The sequence below is a fragment of the Ochotona curzoniae genome, unplaced genomic scaffold (assembly GCF_017591425.1).
Source record: "Ochotona curzoniae isolate NIBS_2020 unplaced genomic scaffold, NIBS_Ocur_1.0 scaffold_3171, whole genome shotgun sequence".
In the NCBI taxonomy this organism is placed as follows: Eukaryota; Metazoa; Chordata; class Mammalia; order Lagomorpha; family Ochotonidae; genus Ochotona; species Ochotona curzoniae.
In genome coordinates, this window is record NW_024467104.1 from 1 (window position 1) to 27,064 (window position 27,064).

Below are 27,064 nucleotides of genomic sequence, written 5' to 3' on the forward strand. Positions count from 1 at the left end.
CCTTTCTTTTAAAGGTATATTGGAAGACGGGAAACAGCTGGCTGACCGGGAGATGCTACCCTGGCCCTCAGGTAAGGGATGGGGATGGGGGAGCACTGCTGCTGCAGATTGCCCAGGGAAGGGGATCTGGGGACATATTTGAGGTGAGAATGGCTGAGGGAATGCTTGATAGCAGATGATGACTTTCAGGGTCTCCCAGGCACTTAGCTCTTGCACTTACACATAGGCAAGGGAGCTGAGACAGACTGGTTTAGAGGGGTAGAAGCAGGAGGGCATGTCAGGCCAAGGCACACACCCACTTGGGAAACCTAGGCTGGGGCAAATAGCATCACCTGCAGCCCACTGGCACACAAAAGCTGGTCTGGAATTCATGCCTGACTGAGCTCGGCCACAGTACCCATCCATGTATGTTGGAGCAGGTTTAGGCCATGTCAGAACGGACCACACCACATACCAGAATGCAAAAGAACCAGATCTGGAGACAGATTCTGCAGCGGAATGGTAAGTTTGCCTCTGGGGATTACAGCACTCACTGGTTTACATGGAGAGCTGGAGGTGGTGACAGACTGAGCCAGGATAGACCACAGAACTTATCCTACATGAACCCAGCTGACTGTCACTTACAGGAGCTGGGGTGGGAGAAGGCCAGACGGGGTCAGGGTGCAGCACCCAGCAGCACATGCGAAGGCTAGGACTAAAAGCAGACCCTGTCAATCAAAGCTCTGTGCTCATCACCCAGTATGTGTGGGATACAGGGTAGGGTGCTGCTCTGGTAGGGAAACTTAAGGATCTCCCCTATCAGGCCACAGCTCTCCCTGCAGTGCACAAGATTTGGGGTTGGTTGGCCAGGCAAGGCAAGGCTCCAGCACTCCACACTTATGTGGACAAGGTCTGGGGACAGGTCAGGCTTGACCAAGCCACAGCACCTGCTGTTTTGCATAAGAGTCAGGACAGGATGGGAACTGAACCCAGCTGGGCTAGGCTACAACACCCACAAACGAGTCCTGAGGTTGTGACAAGCCATGCAGCTGGGTTGAAGCACCTGCCAGCACACACAGGCTCTGTGGCTGGGAACAGGCCTGGGAGAGGAACTCTGGGGATCACCAGCTTGGCTGCAGCCCCTTCTAGAGAGCAAGAGCTGGGATGTGGCCAACCCAGGGTGGGCAAGGCTGCGACGACTCTCAGCATGCATGTGGGGAGGGTCTTGCAGGGGGTGCCAAACTGAACCCCTTTATGTACTGCTTCAGTTCTCCACAACACTTCTCCACACGTGAGTACTCAGCTGAATGTAATTTCTCAATTTCAATATTGGAAACTCTAGTCTGATTATAAGAATCATGATTTCCTCTTTGCAAGGAGGATGGAAAACTTATATTCCCCTAACATATCAGGAGAATCTATCACTTAGATAATCATTTAGAAAGATGTTTGTATGTCCAATAAAAATAACTGCATTTATATTACAAAACCACTGCTAGATGTGAATCTTGAGAACTATGTCTCCTCAGTCAGCCACTACCATGAATATCACAAAAAGTGCCTGAAACTGTGCTGCAGCCGGTAAACTGACCCAAGAAACTCCAGCATTTCATAAGTGGAACGCTACTTTGAGTCTTGGCTACTCTGCTGTTTAATCAATTTCCTGCAAATATGTCTGAAAAGGCAGCAGATGGTGGATCAAGTGCATGGCTACTGCCCACATGTGAAAGATGGGGAAGGAGTTACTGGCTTGTAGCATCATGCTGGGCCAAATATGACTACCATGGCGAGTTGGGAAACCAGCTGGTAGCTGGTGGAAGAGCTTTCTCTCTCCTTCTGACTCTCTCTCACACACTCTCTCCATCTGTCTTTCCTATTCTCCTTTCTCTCCACCACTCTGTCTTTCAAACAAATACATCATTTTTAAAACTGTCACTATCTTCCAGTATAATGGATCATATAACCTTGAACACTGAAAAAATCATCATCAAAGAACCTATATTATTTGAAACACTGGTTTTCAGAGATATATCTGGCTTCTGTCTTATGATCTGTGCTGAAACTTATCCTATTTGCCAGGACACACTCGCCATTTTTACAAGTCCATAATCCATAATGAAAATTTCAAATTAGCTCACCTAAATCTATGTTCAAGTTATACCCAGAAGCATAGCTTTAATACAAGATTAACTGCACTTCCAAACCTGTCCTCTATTGATGCTCCTGAGTACAAAGTTGCAGTTAACAACAAGACATTCACTGTTATTTTGGCAGTTTCCAATAAGGCTGTTATTGATCCTCCAAGGATTTGAGAAATCAATGCATTGCCAAGCACTCTAGCTTGTGATGCTTAATTGTTTCTCCTCAATCAGGAGAGGCTGAATAAAAGGACCAGAGAGTGAATGCCAACAGTGCTGCCGTGTAATGAGTTTGAGACTTCTGGCAACTCTCACATCCTGAGCTCCAAGTCCTAATTTAAAACAAAACAAAACAAAACACAAAACCATTTATTTGTTCATATTGGAAAAAAAATTTGCAGAGAGAAGCAAAGAGAAGGAGAAAGATCTTTCATCCTCTGGTATCCCTCAAGTGGCCACAAGGCTGGAGGTGAGCCAATCCAAAGCCAGGAGCCAAAGCCTCTTCCAGGTCTCCCGCTTGAGTGCGGGATCCCAAGGCTTTGAGCCATCCTCGACTGCTTTCCCAGACCACAAGCAGGGAGCTAGATGTGAAGTGGACCAGTCAGGACATGAACCAGCACCCATAGCGGATCCTTGAACTTGAAGGGACAATTTAGCCAAGTTAGCCAAAGCACCAGGTCCTGAGCTCTGTTTCTAAGAAAACAGCTGAAGAACTGACACCTGGGCATAGGGCCAGGAGATGATGACTCAAGTACTGAGTCTCTGCTACAATAGGATGCTGGCATTATCCCCACCATTGTCAGATTTGACTCTAGATGCCTCTACTATGTATGGGGAATGCTGTCGAATTTGAAGGCTCACTTATACTTTCATAAGATGCCAAAAAGGTGAGTGAAATTTAAATCTTTCCCTACCTGAAACAACTCATTCTCCTTATTTTCTGGGTAAGTCTATACGAACATGGGAAAGAAAAAACAAACTAAAATGTTCAAGTTGGGGAGAATTTTCTAAAAAAAGTAACAACTTCATTCTTCTGCTTGTCAATGCATAATAATTATTTATGGTATGTTACATTTGCTAGGAGAGCAAAAAATTTATGACAGCACTGATCTAAACATACACATTTCAGAATTAACTAGATTTGAGTCAATAGGATGAAATAAATCCCAATTTTAAGCATACTAAATTTAGTTTATTTATTTATAAAAGGTTTTAGAATAACAATCTATGCCTGTAAGTGCAATATGTATCTGGAAACAAGTGGAATGAGAAGACACACCAATCAAAAACACTATCTCTAATGCTCTCAGGCCAGAAACAGTAAAAAGCTGAGTCATTTCTTCAGCATTCTGATTAACACATTTCATGAAAGATACTGATTCTGTGGATTTATCTTCTCAGTGTTTTCAAATTGGTCCTCTTTCAGGACTTCTGTGTTGGCTCTCTGATGTGAGAACTGCAAACTAAATCTCCCTGGAAGATTTAACAACATACTCATGGCATCCAAGAACCGTGGCTAGGAAGAAAACAACTCAGACCCTAGAGGTTTCTAAAAACTCAAGGAAGTTTTTCTCATGCTTAGTGATGCAGAGGAGCCATGAAGTTGGCTTAAGGTTCCAGAAATGTTGCATAGAGATTCTGAGGCTAAGCTTTTTATAAGAAGTAATACAGAGAAAGTGGTAAAGAAAGCATGAATTGGAGGCACTCTTATGGCAACATGTACTCATCTTAACTATACAAGTCTGGATCACAGAAATAGTATTTGTATATAATTCAGTATTTCTGCCATGAAGAAGGGAAATTTCAGGTGTACCTCAGTTGACTGAGGTTATGACACGTGGAAAATTGTGTTTTCTTAGGTGATGCTAACATCTGCACCCAGTCAATAGCTTACTGGGAATAACCTCCAGTTGCAATTTATTCTGTCTGTAACAGTGATAGAAGAAATATATTTAACTCTGGATGCAAGCCTAATTTGTAATGGACCAATTACAATATTTCTTTAAGAAATGGCATGAGCTTTTCAGGGAAGTTTGATCCACTTGCAAGTTGTGAATAGAAACACAGAGATTGTTATATTGAGCTAGAGACAACCTTCAGGGCTCCAAAGTGATGTGTACTCAATGAGTACTCAATGAGCAACTTTAACACTAATCAATGGCTTCTTGAAGAAAACAGTTCTACCCTCTCTCTGCTATGTTCTTGTGCATTCATGTGACAAAGAGGAATAATAAATAACAGAAAATGGCTTGCTTAGACTTATGAAGGCTTGGCATTCAATGTAATAGTTGTATAATTTTAAAGGAAGATGACACTAACAAATAGTCATGACAAAGGACAAATATAATTTCAATGAAATTGCTTCTAGAATAATCCCAAAAAGAAATAAAGTCATGTCATCTCTTTAGAGCCAAAAATAAGATTGGGAAGATAGCATTCTAAATAATGCCCTAGTATTATCATGTTATTAATATGTATTGTCACGATTCAAGTAATACATTAGTGACCATAACATTTCTCTCTTCTCAGGCAGAGTTATCAGTGAAAAGGTTAGTAAAGTGTGACACCATCCACCACAAACATCAGGGAGAAAGTGGTCATTTCCTAATACTGTATTTAAAAGAATCATCACTGAGATATATTGTGCTTTTTCTTTTTTTAACAGAACAAACAACCCAAGCTAAGGCTTTGGGAAAAGATGAACAATGTCACAGAATTCATCTTACTGGGAATCACACAGAATCCAGAACTGCAGAAATTCCTGTTTGCAGTGTTTTTAACCACCTACCTGGTCACAATGACAGGCAACCTGCTCATCTCATTCACCATCTTCAGCAGCCCAGCCCTGAGTTCACCCATGTACTTCTTCCTCTCTTATCTCTCCATTATTGATGGTTTCTACTCTTCCTCCACAGTTCCCAAAACGATCCTTGACTTGATCTCTGAAGAAAGCACCATATCCTTCAATGGGTGCATGACGCAGGTCTTTTTTGTGCATTTATTTGCTGGGGCTGAGATTGTCTTGCTCGTTGTCATGGCGTATGACCGCTACGTGGCCATCTGTAAGCCCTTGTACTACACAAGCATCATGAACCCATCAACCTGTAAAGTCTTGGTTGCAATGGCTGCGCTCATAGGATGTCTTCATGGAGGCATTCAGAATCTGTTGATAACCCAGCTACCCTTTTGTGGTCCCAACATCATTGACCATTTCATCTGTGATCTGATGCCTCTCCTGGAGCTGGCCTGCACAGACACTCATATTCTGGGACCCCTGATTGCTGCCAACAGTGGAGCTCTGTGCTTGCTCAGTTTCTCCATGTTGCTGACTTCCTATGTCATTATCCTGCGCACTGTGAAGGCTCAGCGCTCCGAAGGCCGTCGCAAAGCCTTGTCTACCTGCTCCTCTCACATTATTGTTGTCGTCTTATTCTTTGTACCTTGTTCATACCTGTACCTGAGACCCATGACCATCTTACCCACTGACAAAGCAATGACTGTCTTTTGTTCCTCAGTCACTCCTATGCTGAATCCATTGATTTACACCCTGAGAAACGCAGAAGTGAAAAATGTTATAAAGAAACTCTGCATTAAATAAGGAATATTGATAATAAACAATTATATGATCCTAGTGATATTTTGTAGAAAAAAGATTTCCTTTCTGGTTGTTTGGATTAGAATAATTTATGCTAACTGGAACAATTTTCTCTAGTTTACTGATACTGAACCTCAATGACAACCATTAGGTAATAGCAGGCACAGATACAGAGATTACAACATCTTTAAACTGGCTGAAATACTTTACTTTCTTTTAAAACAAGAAGAAAACTTAACAGACTCAAATACAACTTGATTATATTCCTATCTACATGAAGTCAATACAATACATTTTTCAATAATTTTCAGAAATTAACAACCTAATACACAAATACTGCGCCTGAATTCATGTTGCCTTCATTGCAAATATCAAATAAATCCTTTTCATATTCTTGAACTTTCATCTCAGTTCACTAAAATTTTATAAATGTTGACAGCCATATTAGCTGCTCTTACTGGGAACTCTAAATAAATTTCTAACCAAGATACGCATTTCACACACATAGGTTGCCTTCAATTTCTTCTTTTGACATTTTATTTAAATTGACACATGAAATTGAATACATTTATCATGAACAAAATGATGCATTGAAATACACACACACAGTGTTGTGGGGATAATTCGAGCTCATTATCACACACCCTCTAGTTCACTCTTCAGGTGGCTACAAAGACATTAGGCCAGGTTAGGCTGAAGTCAAGAGCCAGAAACCTCATCAGGGTCTTCCACATAGAGGACAGGGTCACAAGACCTTAAAACATGGCACCATAACACTGGTGACCATGTATCATTTTTTTTTAATTTATTTTCTTTTTTATTTGAAAGGCAGACTTAGAAAGAGAGAAGGAGAGACAGTTATCCTCCATCTGCTGCTGCCCTCACCAAATGGATGCAATGATCAGAGCTGGGTTGGTACAAAGCTAGGAGCCAGGAGATTCTTCCAGGTCTCCCATGTGAATGCAGGAGACCAAGGACTTGATCCATCCTCCACTGCTTTCCCAGCTCATAAGCAAGGAAGAGGATTAGAAGTGGGGCAGCTGAGACATGACCTAATATCCCCCTGATAATGCCAGCACTACATGAAAAGGGTTATCCCACTACATCAGGGCACCAGCTCACATCATTTTTGTTTTTTATTAAGATTTATTTTTATTGGGAAGATAGATATTTCAAGGGAAGGAGATAGAGAGCGAAAGATTTGCATCTACTGGCTCACTCCCCAAGTGGCCACAATGGCCAGGTCTACTAAGGTGCTGTAACCATACATTAGAGAAAAGATCATCTTTTCAATTTTAATAAGTGGTGATGGAAGATATACGTAGGTATAGAAAAGTGAAATCATCCCCATCTCTGCTCACAAGCAAGAATCAACTCAACATGGATCAAAGATGTACATTAAGACCTGAAGCTTTGAAATTGCTAGCAAAGGACACAGCACAACACAGCAAGACACTGATGTAGGCAATGATTTTGTTTTGCATTATATCCCAAAAAACAAAACTGAGCAAATGGGATTATTTAAAGCCCAGAAGCTTCTTCAAAGCAATGGAAGCAATCAACCCAGTGAAGAGATACCTGGGAGAAGGGAATATTTACAAACTACTTATTTGACAAAGCATTAATATCCAGAATACATGAGGAACTCAAAAACCTCAACAACAGTAAAAAACAACAAGCCAGCAGAGGTAAGAAGTGGGCTATAGATTTGAATAATCTATTCTCTTAAGAAGAACTATGAATGGCAGTCAATATATCTAAAAAATACTCAATGCCATTAATGAAGAAATCTGTCATGTCGGTTGATGAGGAAACTTATGCCTTAGTTAGCAAACAGGATAAATGAATGAGTATATAAATCAAAGTCTAGAACATTCATGTTTATTAATTAAGTTATAAAATAAAAATATTATCAATGTTATTTTTATTACCTAGGTGATTTGAGACAAAGCAAATACCATTCCCTGGTGATCTCCAACCTTTATTGCATCTTGGAGTCTATAATGCCAAGAGTTTTTTTTTTTTTTAAAGATTTATTTTTATTATTTTTTCATTGGAAAGGCGGATATACAGAGAGGAGAGACAGAGAGGAAGATCTTCCGTCCGATGATTCACTCCCCAAGTGAGCGCAACGGGCCGATACTATGCCGATCCGAAGCCAGGAGCCTCTTCCGGGTCTCCCACGCAGGTGCAGGTTCCCAAAGCTTTGGGCTTTCCTCGACTGCTTTCCCAGGCCACAGGCAGGGAGCTGGAAGGGAAGCGGGGCTGCCGGGATTAGAACCGGCGCCCATATGGGATCCCGGGCGTGCAAGGCGAGGACCTTTAACCACTTGCGCCACCGCGCCGGGCCCTATAATGCCAAGAGTTTTAATATTGTTTTCTAGTTTGTTAATTTCTTAAATAGAAGGCTGATATTTTGCAACATGGTGAATTACACACTATTTGTCAGATGAAAAATAGCTTTTAACAAAATATGGGAGGTATACTTTCTTACATAGTCAAACTTTTTCCCCCATTTTATTGAGATACATTATAGATACTTTTAAAACTTCTACAATTTGCATGAAAGGAAGGAACTGCAGGACATTGTACTAAGTCAATGAAAGCCAGACACAGGAAGACCCCAGTGATATGTGGAACATAACCTGTTCTGTAGCTAACCTAATTCGTCATTATTTTAAAGACATGCATCAGGGAATAAGACATCATTTAGGATGCCTCCACCCCATATCAGAGTGTCTGGATGCAGTCACAGAAAACTCCAGAATCCAGACTCTTGTAAATGCATGCCTTGGTAGGCAGCAAGTGATGGCTCAAGCGGTTGGGTCTCTGCCATTCACATAGGAGAGCTGCATCAAAATCCAAGCTCTTGTTTGAGGTCTGGTCCAGCTTTTTCAGGCTTTTGGGGAATAAATAAATGGATGGGAGTGGTGTGTGTGTGTCTCCTGCTTTTCTCTTTTTGCAATTTAATTTTTTATTACTTTTAGTGGATTCACACGTGTGGATACCATTCGAACTTGATGATATTCCTTTCCTCAGTCTCTGCAATCTTCCTTCTCCTTTTGTCACTGTCTTTATTTTTTAATATGTATCTGTTTTTATTGCAAAGTTAGATATATATAGGGAAGAGGAAAGACAGAGAAGAAGATCTTCCATCCAATGATTCACTCCCCAAGTGACCACAATGGCTGGAACTATGCCAATCCGAAGCCAGGAGCCAGGAACTTTCTCCAGTTATCCCACACAAGCATAGGATCCCAAGGTTTTGGGCCATCCTCTATTGCTTTTCAGGGCCACAAGCAGATAGCTGGATGGAAAGCGGGGCTGCCAGAATTAGAACCAGTGCCCATATGGAAACCCAGCGTGTTCAAAGCTAGGACTTCAGCCATTGGGCCATCGCACCTGTCCCATATTCAGCTTTTGAGATGACATTTTAAATTCACGTTGCAGTAAAAAGGCCTAGTACTTCACAGAAGAGGAAGTTTAGCAAGTTAAAGGTAAAAAACACCTTACTTGAGTAGGAATACAGTCCATGGCTATAAATAATTATTGAATTGGAAAATGACAATTTCACTCATACACAGCAAATTTTAAAGTAATGACAAATCATTAAAACTATAGCAGTAAAACATTCTGAATTATTGAGCAAAGGTATAAAAATAACGTCTTAGAAATCTATATTTTCAGCAATTCTTATACACACAGAAACTTTATTATTCTCTGCTATTTTTTATTTTCACTTGCACACATATGGAAGAATATGTGGCTTGTGTCTTTCTGGACCCAGCTCATTTCTCTTAACATTATGTCTCCAGTAGAGTCCTTTTTGGTACAAATGGTAGAATTGCTTTGTTTTTATAGCTGAATATTATTCCATTGCATATATACACCACAATTTCTCCACTCATCTTATAAATGTGTTGATTGATTCCAAATGTTTGCTTTTGTAAACAGTGCTAATATATACACTTGGTGATGCAAGTATCTCTTAGATTCATTTTATTCAAGTACTTGGGGTGTAAAGAATGTAATAAAATTTCTGGATCACTCAGCAAGTTTATTTTGAATGTTTTAAGAAATCTCTATTCTGTTTTCTGCATTGGTTACATTAATTTGTGTTCCTACTTCCACACAAAACTGTGAGAATTAATATACTGAATCGGTCAACTTACAGGTTACCAAAGTAAACATACAAAAAAGCTACTGCTTTTGATGAATTCACAGAAAGAGAAATCAAGAAAGCAAATGCCATTCACAATACTTGCTAAAATAAGTCCAAGACTGAGCAGTCAATTTAACTATGTAAGTGAAAGATCTCCACAATGAAAATTAGCATCCAAAGCAATCTATGCATTCAACACAATCCATGTGAAAATGCCAAAGAAATTCCTTACAGCATCAAGAAATGCAATCTTATGATTTATATGGAATCACAAAAGATCATGGATAACCAGAGTAAGCCTGAATAAGAAAAATCAAGCTAGCAAGCATCACAATACCCAACTTCAAAACATACTACAAAGCTACAGTAATTAAAACACCATGGTACTAGCATAAAAAACAATACACAGATCAATCGAACAGAACAGAGAACCGAGAATACCCACACATACTAATTGATTTTTGCTAAAAGTGTTGAAATCATACAATGTAGCAAAGATTATCTCCTCAACAATTGGTACCTGTAAAACTGGATCTACAAATGTAGAACAGTGAAATTTGTCCCATGCCTCTCAGCATTTAGAAAAATGAGCTCAATCTGGATCAAAGACCTAAATGTTAGACCTAAGATAAAGAAGTTGTTAGAAGAAATTTTAGAGGAAAAACTGCAAGATTTTGGTGTAGGGGGTGACTTCTTGGGTAAGAACCTTAAAGCACAGGCAACAAAAGAAAAGCTGAGCAAATGGGTTTATATCATACTCAGACACATTTGAACAAAGGAATTGGTGAATAGAGTAGAGAGACAGGAAGCAGAATGGGCAAAAATATCTTCAAACTAAATCTTCAAAAAGAGATTGTTATCCCAAATATATCAACCAAGTGAAATACAACAGTGAGATCTCATTCTTTTTTTTTTCATTGAGTAGTACATAGCACATATGCACCATACAGAATCTGTCTTTACTCCTCAGTAACAGCATAATTTCCATATTAATTGTGTATGTTACTTTTATTTTTTCACAACTTGCCATGTCATGAGAACTTTATATATCAGAAAATAAGGTTTGTTACTGTGAGATCAATAATACTATTTGGGGGAGCTGTTTAAGATTTATTTATTTTTATTGGAAAGGCAGATTTACTGAGAGAAGGACAGAGAAAAAGAAAGATCTTCCATCTGCTTCACTTCCCAACTGGCTGCAATGGCCATAGCTGAGCTTATCTGAAGTCAGGATCCAGGAGCTTCCTCCAGGTCCTTACATGGGCACAGAGTCCCGAGGCTTGGGGCCATCCTCTACTTCTTTCCCAGGCCACAGAGAGCTGGATGGGAAGCAGAGCAGCTGGGACACAAACCCACACCCACATGGAATCCTGGCACTTGCAAGGTCAGGATTTAGCCATTGAGCCATCATGCTGAGCCCTATTTATGCTATTGTAACAACTTGGAAAAAATTAAGGGAAGATAGCCATGGAGAAAGGGTGTGGGGAGAAAAGAACCCCTCGACGCACAAAATGTATTGTGAAAAATGTGAATTCTGTTCATTTTATCTGAAATTTAAAATGCAAAAAATAATCCGACTGAGAAGTGAGAAAATGAGTCAGTGAACAATTCTCAATAAAGAAAAAATATTTGAAAAAAAATTTCAGGGTCTCTAGCCATCAGGAAAATGAAAATCAACCCCACAGTGGGATATCATCTCACCCTTGCCAGGATGGCTAAAACCCAGATCATGGAATGACAAACTCTGGCTCTGGCAAGGATGTGCAAATGGGGCCACTCTCTTTCTTTTTAATCTAAATTAGAAACAATAAACAAGTAGATACATTAAAAGGCTAGATGTTAAAACTATATAAGCTTGATTAATCAATTAACCATGTTGCTAGATTTTCTTTCCTTATTTGCAAAATAAAAATAGATATCCCTTCCATGTATGTTTAATGTAGCCATTTTATAATTATTATACAAGTCAAGTGAGGAGATTGTATAAACCATAAAAGTCCACGAAGTTTAAAGAATGGTTATGACAGAATAAGATGGTATATGACGATTATAAAACAAGCCTGGTTTTTAAATCACTTTCAGTTTTTATTTCCTGTTTTGCTGGTCTTGACTCATCTGTATAAGAGCGTTCTCATAGCACATTTCACCTCCTCATTTCTCAGAGTGTAAATTATGGGATTCAGCATGGGTGTCAGAATACCATAAAATACTGCCATGCTTTTGTCTATGGACAAAGTAGACGAAGGGCGCATGTAAGTAAATATACAAGGCACAAAGAACAAGGCAACAACAGTGAAGTGAGCCCCACAGGTGGAGAGGGCTTTGCGTCTCCCCTCTGCACTGTGGGACCTCAGTGAGCGCAGGATCACAATGTAGGAGGCAGCCAGCATGAGGAAGTTCAGCAGGCAGATCACACCACTGTTGGCAACCACCAGCAGACCTATGACATACGTGTTGGTGCAGGCGAGTCCCAGCAAAGGGTACAAGTCACAGACAAAGTGGTCAATCACATTGGGCCCACAGAAGGGCAACTGAAGGACCAGGAGGAGCTGAATCAGGGAGTGCAGGAAGCCCCCCAGCCAAGCCACCCCCACCAGCATGGCACAGACATGCCTGGTCATGATGGTGGTGTAGTGCAGTGGTTTGCAGATGGCCACGTAGCGGTCATAGGCCATGACAGTGAGCAGAATGATCTCAACACCTCCCAAAAAATGGGCTCCAAAAAGCTGAGCCATGCATCCCTCAAAAGAAATAGTTCTCCCCTCGTACAAGGAGTCAGCAATGAGTTTGGGAGCCATGGAAGAAGAATAACAGGTGTCAATAAAGGACAGATTGGCCAGGTAAAAATACATAGGGGAAGTCAGGGTGGGGCTGGAGCTGACCGTGACCACAATGAGCGTATTGCCACACATTGTGACCACATAGATGGCCAGAAAGACCACCAAGAGGACTCTCTGTACCTCTGGCTTCTGTGAGAGTCCCAGCATGAAAAACCCTGTGATATTGTGTGCTGTTTCCATAGACTCCCAGGACACTGTGAATGCAGAGCCAGCGATGCCTAAAGAGTCAAGAGAGACACATATTAGAGATCTAACTCCACAGGGGAAAGATCAATGCAAGGTTTCCTTTGACACTCCCACTTACCTTTGTCCCTATCTTCCCTCAAAAATTCTTAGATCCAATTATCCCATTCAATATATATATATATTAAGCATATATATATTATATATGCATTATATATTTCCTTTATATATTTCATATCTAACATTTCATATATAACATATATAACATATATTTCATTTATATATTTCATATAATATATTTCATATTTTTACATATATATGAAATATATAATGGGATAATATATATAATGGGATAATTAACATATAGAATTAACATATATATATTAATTACAGCATTCATTGGCAGTAAGTACCTATATTACTGAATGGAAATAGCATTGAAGCATGCACATTTTGTCATTGCTGAGGCTGAAATTTGAAAGACATTGATTTTCGAGTCCCAAATAGAATGCAGCTAAGATCATTTCTAGCATAGATGAGATGGCAGTTAAACTTAAAATTAATATTACAAATTTCCTAAGATCCTTGCATGTGCAGTCCATGCCCTTTGAATTAAAGCCATCTTCTTGGCCTCTGAAATCAGTTTCAGTCAGTTTCTTCAGTTATAACACATATTGATACAAAACAAACCAGGCCAAATCAGGAGAAAAAACTTGGCTGCAGGCTGGAGACTTGCCCAATTTTACTATTTTTCTCCCAATCTATTTACTCCGGCTCCACGCCCTTGTTGCGAACAGCATCCTATCTAGAAAACCAACTGAATTTCTTCCTCCTTCTTGCTTTATACGTTTTGCCTATTTTTGCAGTTTTGTTTCCCCTGGGCTTGGTGAAATTCTTTTAGTTAAAGGTAGTCCCCTCTGAAATTTAAGAACCGTAAAATTTAGGTTAAATGATTACCTGCCGATTGACTACATGAAGGCAACTGTAGGAGCACAGAACAAACTCTTCTAAACAGTTAGAAATTGTAATCTCAAAACAAAGTACATTCCTATTCTCTTTACTGTCCTAAAAATATTAAGGAAATGCCCTTGTCTCTATTAGCTTTGACAAACCAAATAGAAAGCTGTCACTAACTCTCCTTACCATTTCATTCTTGTTCTGGAAACATCAACCTTAGTAAACGAGCTGAATCTTCCAAAGCTCCATGTGATAAAAATTAGAGCAGACCCATTAACTGTCAGAAGAAGATAATATAGACAGGTGCAATTGTACATGTATAGACACAAAATGTTAAAGATTCTCTTGTTATTCATGCAGCTGTGTTCTTCTCGTTTCGTGGTTTGCCGCAAGAAATCAATCAGAATTTCTGAAAGTGGCACGTACAATGAGGACCATACTGTACATCCTAGAGCATAGATGGTAGTGAGATGAGCAAAGTACACACTTAGTCTTCACCAAACACTGTGCAAACTGCTTGATACGCACCAGCTTGTATTATCCGCACAGTGTTCCACAAGTAAAGAAACTTTTGATTCTCATTTTAAAGAGAAAGAAAATAAACACCCTCATTTAGCAACTGGTAAGAGAAATATTTTTTATTGCCCTCCCCCATCATTTTGTGAGCGACACAAACAGCTAATAAGTAACAAAGCTGAAGCTTGCACTCAGGCTGTTTTGCCACAGCAACTATAGACCTCACTGTACTCCACCTGCGACTGATACGCATCTGAGTTGGACCCTATTCTCTGTTATTAATTACCTAGGAAACTATACAAACTTTTCAAAACCTCCGTGTTCTTATTTATAAAATAATAATGAGTATTTACAGTTACTATGTAATGTTTTCTAAACAAGAGAGAGTTTTAAAATGATTCCACCATACTCTGGGACAACAGAGGGAACATTTAAGCAGCTCATGTCAGGTGTTTGTTCAGAGCTTGGGTGTAAAAACATTCAATAAATGGCATTTCTCATTATTCCATGAGCAGTATATCTTTATGTGGGTTTAAGGAGCCTAGGGCCTAACATACACAATCAGAATTAAGCAAATATGTACATGGACATAACACCAGTTCCCAAACAAAGGAAAAAGATTGTTATCAATATTAGCAGTAGACAATATAACCAAACCATGAATTTATGTGCCCCAAAATAAACATCACAAACTCCCTGTGACTCAACTTGTAGAAGTCCAAGATACAGTATTTGTTAAAAATTTAGTAAGGAAAGATGTCCATGAGTTATCCATGATAAAATTCATGGAAAGTTATCATGATTTTTCTAAATTATTTCACTGCATTCATTGCAAGTGGCATTTAATTTTAATTTTAAAATAGATCTCAATAAACTTACATCAACTGGGTCTGAAGCCACCAACAGGTCTCCAGAATTGTCTTACATCCTAGCATCATGGAATGATGAACTTGGAAGAATTCTTGGTTACCACAGCTGGCTTCAAGGATATGATCCCATATTTCACTGTGTCATGTTTAGAAGATCCTCGGTGAGATTCACATTGCTACTTATATTAAAGCAAAGCACAGTGTTGGCGCTCACTGTGGACTGCAGAAATTCATCTAGGATGAAACTTTCTTAGATGGTGCTAGATTAAAACCCAAATGGGATTATACATTAACAAACAGTTGGGAATTCATTATCCCATCATCCACTTAACTCTTATTAGATCAAGAGACCTCTGACGTTCAAGATCCTTTCCTACTGCCTCTGACTTAATGGTGGACATTAGACACAGAAACAGTAAATGTAATTGCTCCAAAGTCACATGTGTGATTCATGGCAGCCACACAATTCAAACCTATGACACTCATTGCTCCACTCCATGCCCTTTCCAATGTAACCACCACTTCCCACTGTCTTCTTTTATTATTATTATTATTATTATTAATGATGCAATTCCATAGGTTCTGGGATTTTCATCCCCTCCAACCCAAATTCCCTCCCATTGTCTTTCTCCTCTGGATTGGTCAAGTCCAAAACGCACTCTAGCTCATATTAGAAGAGCCTCACACAGAAACGGTAGCTGATTTGCTAGCTCTGCTTTCTTCTAAGACTATTCATCAGCAGAAAGAAGAAATTGTTCCTCTTCCATTAAAAGTGGGTTTTTTAAATCAGGTGGAAATGAGAGAACAAGATTATTAATTAAGGATCAGGTGTTCAAGCAGTGCTGGAAGCAACTTCTGTGTCCTTCAGAGTTAAGCTTGACGCCATCCTTCAGTTAGTCCGTGTAAATGCGCTTTTTGTCTCACAGGCAAATAACTTCCTTATGGCCTCTGATGCCTAGAGAGAAAGCTGCGCTGATCTGAAGCTGGGAACCAGGAACCTAAAGGCGGATGTACAGAGAGGAGAGACAGAGAGGAAGATCTTCCATCCGATGATTCACTCCCCAAGTGAGCGCAACGGGTCGATACTACGCCAATCCGAAGCCAGGAGCCTCTTCCGGGTCTCCCACGCGGGTGCAGGTTCCCACTGCTTTCCCAGGCCACAGGCAGGGAGCTGGAAGGGAAGCGGGGCTGCCGGGATAGAACCGGCGCCCATATGGGATCCCGGGCGTGCAAGGCGAGGACCTTTAACCACTTGCGCCACCGCGCCGGGCCCGGAGCTCATATTCTAAAATGGGCTGTAAAACAAGCAGGAAGACAAACACGTACAACAATTACAAAGCCAGTCATATGGAATCTCTGAGTTAATTTCACATACTTTAGTGCTGATGCATCTTTACAAATTTCTCTTTAAAAAGGCTGTATTAATTTACCTATCTTTTGATCCTAGAAATTCCAATTTGGGAAATTAATCCAAAAACATAGATAGCCCAACAGTAATGCATGATACAGTTGCTGAGTCTGAGGGAATAACCGTTTAATGTTTTGATATATGCAGCAAATTTATTCCATCCATTTTTATCCATGTACATTTAAGTGCTACTGCTTGCATTGCCATTGGCATCCAGAAAATTTTCAGACTTGATGACCTTATCCTAAGCCTTTTTGTTCCATGACAGAATCTAGTGGGGTGGGAATAAAAAGAGTGTGCTATAAATTTATGTCGCTGGCTTCAAAAGTCCCATCAATATTGCCCGGCAATCCTACTGTATTTGTTTATTTCAAAAGACAGACGGAATTCCAATGTGCTAGCTAAGTTCCCAGATACATACAATGGCTGGGACTGCATTGGACTGAAATCATTAGCTGAGAACTCGATTTGACTCTTCCACATGGATGACAGAAGTCCAGTACTTGAGCCATCACCTCTACCCTTCAGGATCTGCATCAGCAGGAGCTGGTGTGAGGAGTTGAGATGGATGCTGACCCCAGGTACTCTAATATGGGACAGGACATCCTAAATGGCACACTCTCTGATAAGCTCACAAAACATACTGTGTAGTTCTTTGAGCAACACATAGTCCAAATTCTCCAGTAGAACCATTTACAACTCTTGCCATTCTCTTGAAAGTCCTTTCTCCAACCTCTTAATCTGAGTCTTCATTTTTAACTCAATGACACCTTTGGGATTTTTTTTTAAGATTTATTTATTTTTATTATTTATATCCATGGCCTGTATTCCTACTCAAGTAAGGTGTTTTTTACCTTTAACTTGCTAAACTTCCTCTTCTGTGAAATACTAGGCCTTTTTACTGCAACGTGAATTTAAAATGTCATCTCAAAAGCTGAAAATGGGACAGGTGCGATGGCCCAATGGCTGAAGTCCTAGCTTTGAACACGCTGGGTTTCCATATGGGCACTGGTTCTAATCCTGGCAGCCCCGCTTTCCATCCAGCTATCTGCTTGTGTCCCTGAAAAGCAATAGAGGATGGCCCAAAACCTTGGGATCCTATGCTTGTGTGGGATAACTGGAGAAAGTTCCTGGCTCCTGGCTTTGGATTGGCGTAGCTCCAGCCATTGCAGTCACTTGGGGAGTGAATTATTGGATGGAAGATCTTCTTCTCTGTCTTTCCTCTTCCCTATATATATCTAACTTTGCAATAAAAACAGATACATATTAAAAAAATAAAGAGAGTGACAAAAGGAGAAGGAAGATTGCAGAGACTGAGGAAAGGAATATCATGAAGTTTGAATGGTATCCACACATGTGAATCCACTAAAAGTAATAAAAAATTAAATTGCAAAAAGAGAAAAACAGGACACACACACAAACACACACACACCACTCCAATCCATTTATTTATTCCCCAAAAGCCTGAAAAAGCTGGACCAGACCTCAAACAAGAGCTTGGATTTTGATGCAGCTCTCCTATGTGAATGGCAGAGACCCAACCGCTTGAGCCATCACTTGCTGCCTACCAAGGCATGCCTTTACAAGAGTCTGGATTCTGGAGTTTTCTGTGACTGCATCCAGACACTCTGATATGGGGTGGAGGCATCCTAAATGATGTCTTATTCCCTGATGCTTGTCTTTAAAATAATGACGAATTAGGTTAGCTACAGAACAGATTATGTTCCACATATCAGTCGGGTTTTCCTGTGTCTGGCTTTCATTGACTTAGTATAATGTCCTGCAGTTCCTTCCTTTCATGCATATTGTAGAAATTTTAAAAGCATCTATAATGTATCTCAATGAAATGGGGGAAAAAATTTGACTATGTAAGAAAGTATACCTTCCATATTTTGTTAAAAGCTATTTTTCACCATGTTGCAAAATATCAGCCTTCTATTTAAGAAATTAACAAACTAGAAAACAATATTAAAAACTCTTGGCATTATAGACTCCAAGATGCAATAAAGGTTGGAGATCACCAGGGAATGGTATTTGTTTTGTCTCAAATCACCTAGGTAATAAAAATAACATTGATAATGTTTTTATTTTATAACTTAATAAACATGTATGTTCTAGACCTTGATTTATACACTCATTTATTTATCAAGTTTGATAACTAAGGCATAAGTTTCCTCATCAACCGACATGACAGATTTTTTCACTAATGGCATTGAGCAGTTTTTAGATATATTGACTGCCATTCATAGTTCTTCTTAAGAGAATAGATTATTCAAATCTATAGCCCACTTCTTACCTCTGCTGGCTTGTTGTTTTTTACTGTTGTTGAGGTTTTTGAGTTCCTCATGTATTCTGGATATTAATGCTTTGTCAAATAAGCAGTTTGTAAATATTCCCTTCTCCCAGGTGTCTCTTCACTAGGTTGATTTCTTCCATTGCTTTGAAGAAGCTTCTGGGTTTTAAATAATCCCATTTGCTCAGTTTTGTTTTTTGGGATATAATGCAAAACAAAATCATTGCCTACATCAGTGTCTTGCTGTGTTGTGCTGTGTGCTTTGCTAGCAATTTCAAAGCTTCAGGTCTTAATGTACATCTTTGAACCATGTTGAGTTGATTCTTGCTTGTGAGCAGAGATGGGGATGATTTCACTTTTCTATACCTATGTATATCTTCCATCACCACTTATTAAAATTGAAAAGATGATCTTTTCTCTAATGTATGGTTACAGCACCTTAGTAGAAAATCAGTTTGCTTTCTGTGTTTGTATTAATTTCTGACACCTCTCGTCTGTTCTGTTAATGAACACTCAGGTTTCATGCCAGAATCATGCTGTTTAAACTTACTAGCAGATTTGTAGTACATGAAAACAAAAATGTTTAGTGAATAATAGAATGTTTTACATCTTGGTAACCCCCCAGTGTCCCACTTAAGTAATGTCCTTTGGACTCTCATAACTGCTTATTTATTCAATCTGTCATAATATTATACATGATATAGCCTCGGAAAACTATGCTACACACTAGTGAAAATTAAGAGTACAAGGATGGGACCCAGCGCGTTGGCGCACGTGGTTAAGTCTTCGCCTTGCACGCCCGGGATCCCATATGGGCGCCGGTTCTAATCCAGGCAGCCCCGCTTCCCTTCCAGCTCCCTGCCTGTGGCCTGGGAAAGCAGTTGAGGACGGCCCAAAGCTTTGGGACCCTGCGCCCACGTGGGAGACCCGGAAGAGGCTCCTGGCTTCAGATCGGCATAGCATCGGCCGTTGCACTCACTTGGGAAGTGAATCATGGGACGGAAGATCTTCCTCTCTGTCTCTCCTCTCTGTATATCTGCCTTTCCAATAAAAAAAAATAAAAATAAATCTTAAAAAAAAAAGAGTACAAGGATGTATGACATTTTAGTTTTTCTGGAAATACTTAAAAAAAAAAAAAAGGAATTCCAGAATCAACTAAGGTGTCATATACCCTTGATACTCTCGGAACTCTCTGAAAGGATTTTGTAGATTTTCAACAATATGAATACAGTGATACAATTTTAAAAATAGATTTATATTTTTTTTGAAAAATTTTATTGGAAAGCAGAGTTTTACAAGTGGCCTAATGGCCAGAGCTGAGCTGATTCTAACCTGGAACCAGAAGGAAGATTCCAACATTTTGGACTACCCTCTACTGCTTTCCCAGGCTCCAAGCAGGGACCTAAATGGGATTTGGAACAGCTGGGATACAAATAGATGCCATATGGGAACTTGGCACATTCAACGCCAAAATTTAGCCACCAGACTATCATGCCAGGCCCATATATTGATACATTTAGGAACATGTTTTTTTTTTTTTTAATTTTTTTGTTCAGGTTGCTAAAGTCTTGGCTCAAGATTTTCCAGAAAATCATACTTACTTTAGTTGGAAGTTAATAAGTCCTTGATATGTGTTATATATGCATTGTGTAAATATAATGCATTGTGGTACATGCAGCAGAATAGTGTGACCCCAGGTTGAAATGAAGTATAACATCCTTGGCAAAGAACTGGAAAGCAGAAGCTAGTAGGCTCAAAACCCAAAGAAAATAGAAGGAAATGGAAAGGATAGTGATTGTATATGCTGTATATGCTATGCTGAAATATTACATTCTTAAAAATTTGTTTTTAAATATTAATCCAAAATAAAAGATAAATTACTGAAAATAAACATCCAAGTAGGGGAATGTCAAAATATGGCAGAGATGATAGACTATTGAACTTCATTCAAATGAATTTGAATCTCTGGTTTTCAATGGGTATCAGACTGGAAAAAACTTTGAGTATAAGTAAGATAAAGGATGATGTGCAGGCCCAGTATGGTTGCCTAGTGGGTAATCCTCACCTCCCATCTGCTGGAATCCCATATGGGCACAGGTTCATGTCCAGGCTGCTCCACGTCCCTTCCAGCTTCCTGTGAGTGGTCTGGGAGGCAATAAAGATGGCAAAAAGCATTGGTCTCTGCACCTACATGGGTACCCAGAAGAGGTTCCTGGCTCCTGGCATTGAATGGCTCAGCTCTGGCCACTGTGGTCACTTGGGAAGTGAGTTAGTAGATGAGAAATTTTCATTCTGTATCTCCTTTCCTTGAAATATCTATCTTCCCAATAAAAATATATCTTAATAAGAAAGAAGAATGATGTGAGCTTGTGCCCTGATGTAGTGGAATAACCCTTTTCATGTAGTGCTGGCATTATCAGGGGGATATCAGATCATGTCTCAGCTGCCCCACTTCTAATCCTCTTCCTTGCTTATGGGCTGGGAAAGCAGTGGAGGATGGATCAAGTCCTTGGTGCCCTGCATTCACATGGGAGACCTGGAAGAATCTCCTGGCTCCTAGCTTTGTACCAACCCAGCTCTGATCATTGCATCCATTTGGTGAGGGCAGCAGCAGATGGAGGATAACTGTCTCTCCTTCTCTCTTTCTAAGTCTGCCTTTCAAATAAAAAGGAAAATAAATTAAAAAAAATGATACATGGTAGCCAGTGGTGCCATGTTTTAAGCCTCCAGTTTTGATGGCACCATCACATGTAAGTGCTGGTTTGTGTCCTGACAATAACGCTTCCTGTCCAGATCTCGAATAACTCATGAGAAAATAGTGGAAGTAGTTATTTAATGGTTGCCAGTGAAGTTCAGTTTAAGTGAACTCAAAGAAAATTGGTCCAATTATGATAATTTGTCCTAATTCCAAAAAACAGAGAGGGAATATTTTTTCTACAAAATATCACTAGGATCATATAATTGTTTATTATCAATGTTCCTTATTTAATCCAGAGTTTCTTTATAACATTTTTCACTTCTGCATTTCTCAGGGTGTAGATCAATGGATTCAGCATAGGAGTGACTAAACAATTAAATACAGTCATTGCTTTGTCAGTGGGTAAGATGGTCATGGGTCTCAGGTACAGGTATGAACAAGGTACAAAGAATAAGACGACAACAATAATGTGAGAGGAGCAGGTAGACAAGGCTTTGCGACGGCCTTCGGAGCGCTGAGCCCTCACAGTGCGCAGGATAATGACATAGGAAGTCAGCAACATGGAGAAACTGAGCAAGCACATAGCTCCACTGTTGGCAGCAATCAGGGGTCCCAGAATATGAGTGTCTGTGCAGGCCAGCTCCAGGAGAGGCATCAGATCACAGATGAAATGGTCAATGATGTTGGGGCCACAGAAGGGTAGCTGGGTTATCAACAGATTCTGAATGCCTCCATGAAGACATCCTATGAGCCCAGCCATCGCAACCAAGACTTTACAGGTTGATGGGTTCATGATGCTTGTGTAGTACAAGGGCTTACAGATGGCCACGTAGCGGTCATACGCCATGACAATGAGCAAGACAATCTCAGCCCCAGCAAATAAATGCACAAAAAAGACCTGCGTCATGCACCCATTGAAGGATATGGTGCTTTCTTCAGAGATCAAGTCAAGGATCGTTTTGGGAACTGTGGAGGAAGAGTAGAAACCATCAATAATGGAGAGATAAGAGAGGAAGAAGTACATGGGTGAACTCAGGGCTGGGCTGCTGAAGATGGTGAATGAGATGAGCAGGTTGCCTGTCATTGTGACCAGGTAGGTGGTTAAAAACACTGCAAACAGGAATTTCTGCAGTTCTGGATTCTGTGTGATTCCCAGTAAGATGAATTCTGTGACATTGTTCATCTTTTCCCAAAGCCTTAGCTTGGGTTGTTTGTTCTGTTAAAAAAAGAAAAAGCACAATATATCTCAGTGATGATTCTTTTAAATACAGTATTTGGAGATGAACACTTTCTCCCTGATGTCTGTGGTGGATGGTGTCACACTTTACTAACCTTTTCACTGATAACTCTGCCTGAGAAGAGAGAAATGTTATGGTCACTAATGTATTACTTGAATCGTGACAATACATATTAATAACATGATAATACTAGGGCATTATTTAGAATGCTGTCTTCCCAATGTTATTTTTGGCTCTAAAGAGATGACATGACTTTATTTCTTTTTGGGATTATTCTAGAAGCAATTTCATTGAAATTATATTTGTCCTTTGTCATGACTATTTATTAGTGTCATCTTCCTTTAAAAATTATAGAATTATTACGTTGAATGCCAAGCCTTCATAAGTCTAAGCAAGTTATTTTCTGTTATTTATTATTCCTCTTTGTCACATGAATGTACAAGAACATAGCAGGGAAAGGGCAGAAGGTGGAACTGTTTTCTTCAAGAAGCCATTGATTAGTGTTAAAGTTGCTGATTGGTACTCATTGAGTACACATCACTTTGCAGCCCTGAAGGTTGTCTCTAACTCATAAAAACAATCTCTGTGTTTCTATTCACAACTTGCAAGTGGATCAAACTTCCCTGAAAAGCTCATGCCATTTCTTAAACAAATATTGTAATTGGTCCTTTACAAATTAGGCTTGCATCCAGAGTTAAATATATTTCTTCTATCACTGTTACAGACAGAATAAATTGCAACTGGAGGTTATTCCCAGCAAGCTATTGACTGGGTGCAGATGTTAGCATCACCTAAGAAAACACAATTTTCCATGTGTCATAACCTCAGTCAACTGAGGTACACCTGAAATTTCCCTTCTTCATGGCAGAAATACTAAATTATATACAGATACTATTTCTGTGATCCAGACTTGTATAGTTAAGATGAGTACATGTTGCCATAAAAGTGCCTCCAATTCATGCCTTCTTTACCACTTTCTGTGTGATACTTCTTATAAAAAGTTTAGCCTCAGAATCTCTATGCAACATTTCTGGAACCTTAAGCCAACTTCATGGCTCCTCTGCATCACTAAGCATGAGAAAAACTTCCTTGAGTTTTTAGAAACCTCTAGGGTCTGAGTTGTTTTCTTCCTAGCCACGGTTCTTGGATGCCATGAGTATGTTGTTAAATCTTCCAAGGAGATTTAGTTTGCAGTTCTCACATCAGAGCGCCAACACGGAAGTCCTGAAAGAGGACCAATTTGAAACCACTGAGAAGATAAATCCACAGAATCAGTATCTTTCATGAAATGTGTTAATCACAATGCTGAAGAAATGACTTCGTTTTTTTTTTTTTGTACAATTGAAGGAAGTTTTATTTTTTAAAAATTAGAGTGTTTTTTTTATAAGCAGTATTTTTTATGGGGTCCTTTGAGAGATCCACTGAGGGCTGAATGTCCAGTGTTTTTTTTAACAGAATGTATTTGGGGACTTTTTGTGATTGGTTCACCAAAAGATGCTGAGAAGTTAGGCATGTACTCTCCAAACACAGAAATCCTCCACGGAATCTATTTGTTGGATTTCTCAGACTCTCTGAGACTTATCTGCAGGTGATGGAGAAGGCTCCAGCTCCCTCCTATTCAACTGGCATTCTGTGTGTAAAAATATCCTTTCTGAAATGGTAATTCTATTTGTTAATGAAAAGGAGCAACTTTTGCTCCGGTTGTTTCAAGCAGGGTCTAGGGTAAATTGGAGGCAGCAACAAGAGTTCACACTGCAGAGGTCTCTCTGGGACTCCTCTGTATAAATCATGCTTGATTGTTCTTTTACTGGGAACAGCAGGAATTTGTTAGCCTCTAGATAAGAAGGCACTTGTTTTACCCATGGCCCAACAATTATCAGTACCACACAAATGAAAAAAAAGCTACAAATAGAAAAGCAATTCACATTCATAATGTTACACAGTCCTAAAGAAAAGAAGAAATATACACAGTTAAACCATAAGTTTTACAATTGTACTGGATCATCTGGGAAGCTTATATATATGTTTTGGAATCTGCAGACTTTTTTTAATGTTACTTATTACTATTATTATTTCATGATACAGATTCATACGTCCTTGAATTTCCCTTATCCTCTCAATTCCCTCCCATGCCCCACTGGGTTCCCCTATGTTATTATTAGAGTATAATTCTTCATAAACAGGAATATGTGCATCATTGTGGTCATGGAGAATGGCAGAGTGTTCCGCAACCTATTATCAACATATAGTAAACAGTTTGGTAGTCTATCTTTGTTCAGAATTAGAAATGCATACTGCATTTTATCCTCACATCTTGATATGATAGTCTCCATTACACAGTTACTATATATCCCCTTAAATGAAAGGCGACAAAACAAAATGAACAATTGGAAGAAAAAATAAAAAGAAATTAACAACACCATGAAGTTAAATAACATGCTACTGATGACTAAAGTGTTGCTGAAGAAATGAAGGAGAAAATCAACCTTTTTGAAGAAATTGATACTACTGTATGATCTATGAGTCATCGAAGAATTTAAAGCGAAGAAAGTGTTTTAAAGAGATGACACTAACAAGCAAAAATCAAAATGCATTAAATATAGTTCCTGCTGATCTTTGTTGTTGAAATATGCCTCCTGTAGGCAAAATAAAGATGGCTTTTTTAAAATCCAGTTTACAAATCTAGGATGTTTGATTGTTGAGTTTAATCCATTTAAGTTCAGGGTTAATATGTATGGTTGGTAATTTGTTCCTGTCATGTTAGCAATGGGTTGCTTATTGATTTGGTCTTCGGTTGAGTTAGCTTTTTACTGTGTCTGCACAGGAACCGTTAGAAGTAATGTTTTTGATTGGTGTGTCTTCTCATTCCACTTGTTTCCAGATACATATTGTACTTACAGCCTTAGAATGTTATTCTAAAACCTTTTAGAAATAAATAAACTAAATTTGGCATGCTTAAAATTGGGATTTATTTCATCATATTGACTCAAATCTAGTTAATTCTGAATTCTGTAAGTTTAGATCAGTGCAGTCATAAACTTACTGATTTTCTAGCACATGTAACCTAAGTCCAACTTATGAGCTGCCAAACAGAAAATGAAGTTGTTATCTTTTTAGAAAACTCAGCCAAACTTGAACATTTAGTTTGTTTAGTTTGTTTTTCCCATGTTTGTATAGACTTACCCAGAAAATAAGGAGAATGAGTTGTTTCAGGTAGAGAAAGATTTAAATTTCACTCACCTTTTTGGAGTCTTACGAATGTGTAAGCGAACCTTCAAATTCGACAGCATTCCCCACACATAGTAGAGGCACCTAGAGTCAAATCTGACAATGGTGGGGATAATGCCAGCATCCTATTGTAGCAGAGACTCAGTACTTGAGTCATCTCCTGGCCCTATGCCCAGGTGTCAGTTCTTCAGCTATTTTCTTAGAAACAGAGCTCAGGACCTGGTGCTTTGGCTAACTTGGCTAAGTTGTCCCTTCAAGTTCAAGGATCCCCTATGGATGCTGGTTCATGTCCTGGCTGGTCCACTTCACATCTAGCTCCCTGCTTGTGGTCTGGGAAAGCAGTCGAGGATGGCTCAAAGCCTTGGGATCCCGCACCCAAGCGGGAGACCTGGAAGAGGCTTTGGCTCCTGGCTTTGGATTGGCTCACTTCCAGCCTTGTGGCCACTTGAGGGATAAACCAGAGGATGAAAGATCTTTCTCTATCTTCTCTTCTCTGTAAATCTTCCTTTCCAATAGAAACAAATAAATTATTATTTTTTAAAAGAAACAGAACTCAAGATGTGTGAGTTGCCAGAAGTCTCAAACTCATCACATGGCAGCATTGTTGGCATTCACTCTCTGGTTCTTTTATTCAGCCTCTCCTGATTCTAGCAAAACGCTTAATTAGAGGATCACAAGCTAGAGTGCTTGGTGGTGCATTCTGAAGCCCTTGGAGGATCAATAATAGACTAGTTGGAACCTTGCCAAAGTAAAAGTGAACGTCCTGGTGTTAACTGCAACTTTGTACTCAGGAGCATCAATAGAGGACAGGTTTGGAAGTGCAGTTACTCTTGTATTAAAGCTATGTCTTTGGGCATAGTTTGAACATAGATATTTGGATGAGTCCATTTGAAATCTTCATTTGGATTAGTCACTTATATAAATGACAAGTAAGTCCTGGCAAATAGGTTAGGTTAGGCA

At 39.4% G+C, this 27,064-nt stretch overlaps 3 protein-coding genes across 3 annotated transcripts; 1 reads left to right on the plus strand and 2 right to left on the minus strand.

The window, feature by feature from the left end:
* Nucleotides 1–4,812: 4,812 nt before the first annotated feature.
* On the plus strand, nt 4,813–7,558 carry LOC121172211 (olfactory receptor 4C45-like). Its single transcript, XM_041004061.1, has 2 exons — nt 4,813–5,705; nt 7,498–7,558. Exons 1-2 carry the CDS (start codon nt 4,816–4,818, stop codon nt 7,556–7,558), a joined length of 951 nt encoding a protein of 316 aa, XP_040859995.1. The 5' UTR covers nt 4,813–4,815.
* Nucleotides 7,559–11,985: 4,427 nt separating this feature from the next.
* LOC121172159 (olfactory receptor 4C3-like) lies at nt 11,986–12,994 on the minus strand. The gene has a single exon (XM_041004002.1). It carries the CDS (start codon nt 12,892–12,894, stop codon nt 11,986–11,988), a length of 909 nt encoding a protein of 302 aa, XP_040859936.1. The 5' UTR covers nt 12,895–12,994.
* Nucleotides 12,995–21,921: 8,927 nt separating this feature from the next.
* Nucleotides 21,922–22,827, minus strand: LOC121172212 (olfactory receptor 4C45-like). The gene has a single exon (XM_041004063.1). The coding sequence runs from the start codon at nt 22,819–22,821 to the stop codon at nt 21,922–21,924; it is 900 nt and encodes a 299-aa protein (XP_040859997.1). The 5' UTR covers nt 22,822–22,827.
* Between the last annotated feature and the right edge of the window lie 4,237 nt (nt 22,828–27,064).

What these genes read in the sequence shown, in the direction of transcription:
- LOC121172211 (XM_041004061.1), top strand. Translation starts at nt 4,816, where the DNA reads ATGAACAATGTCACAGAATTCATCTTACTGGGAATCACACAGAATCCA. An exon ending in AATGTTATAAAGAAACTCTG is followed by an intron (nt 5,706 to 7,497) that starts CATTAAATAAGG and finishes GCCATTAATGAA; the next exon opens with GAAATCTGTCATGTCGGTTG.
- LOC121172159 (XM_041004002.1), bottom strand. Translation starts at nt 12,894, where the DNA reads ATGGAAACAGCACACAATATCACAGGGTTTTTCATGCTGGGACTCTCA.
- LOC121172212 (XM_041004063.1), bottom strand. Translation starts at nt 22,821, where the DNA reads ATGAACAATGTCACAGAATTCATCTTACTGGGAATCACACAGAATCCA.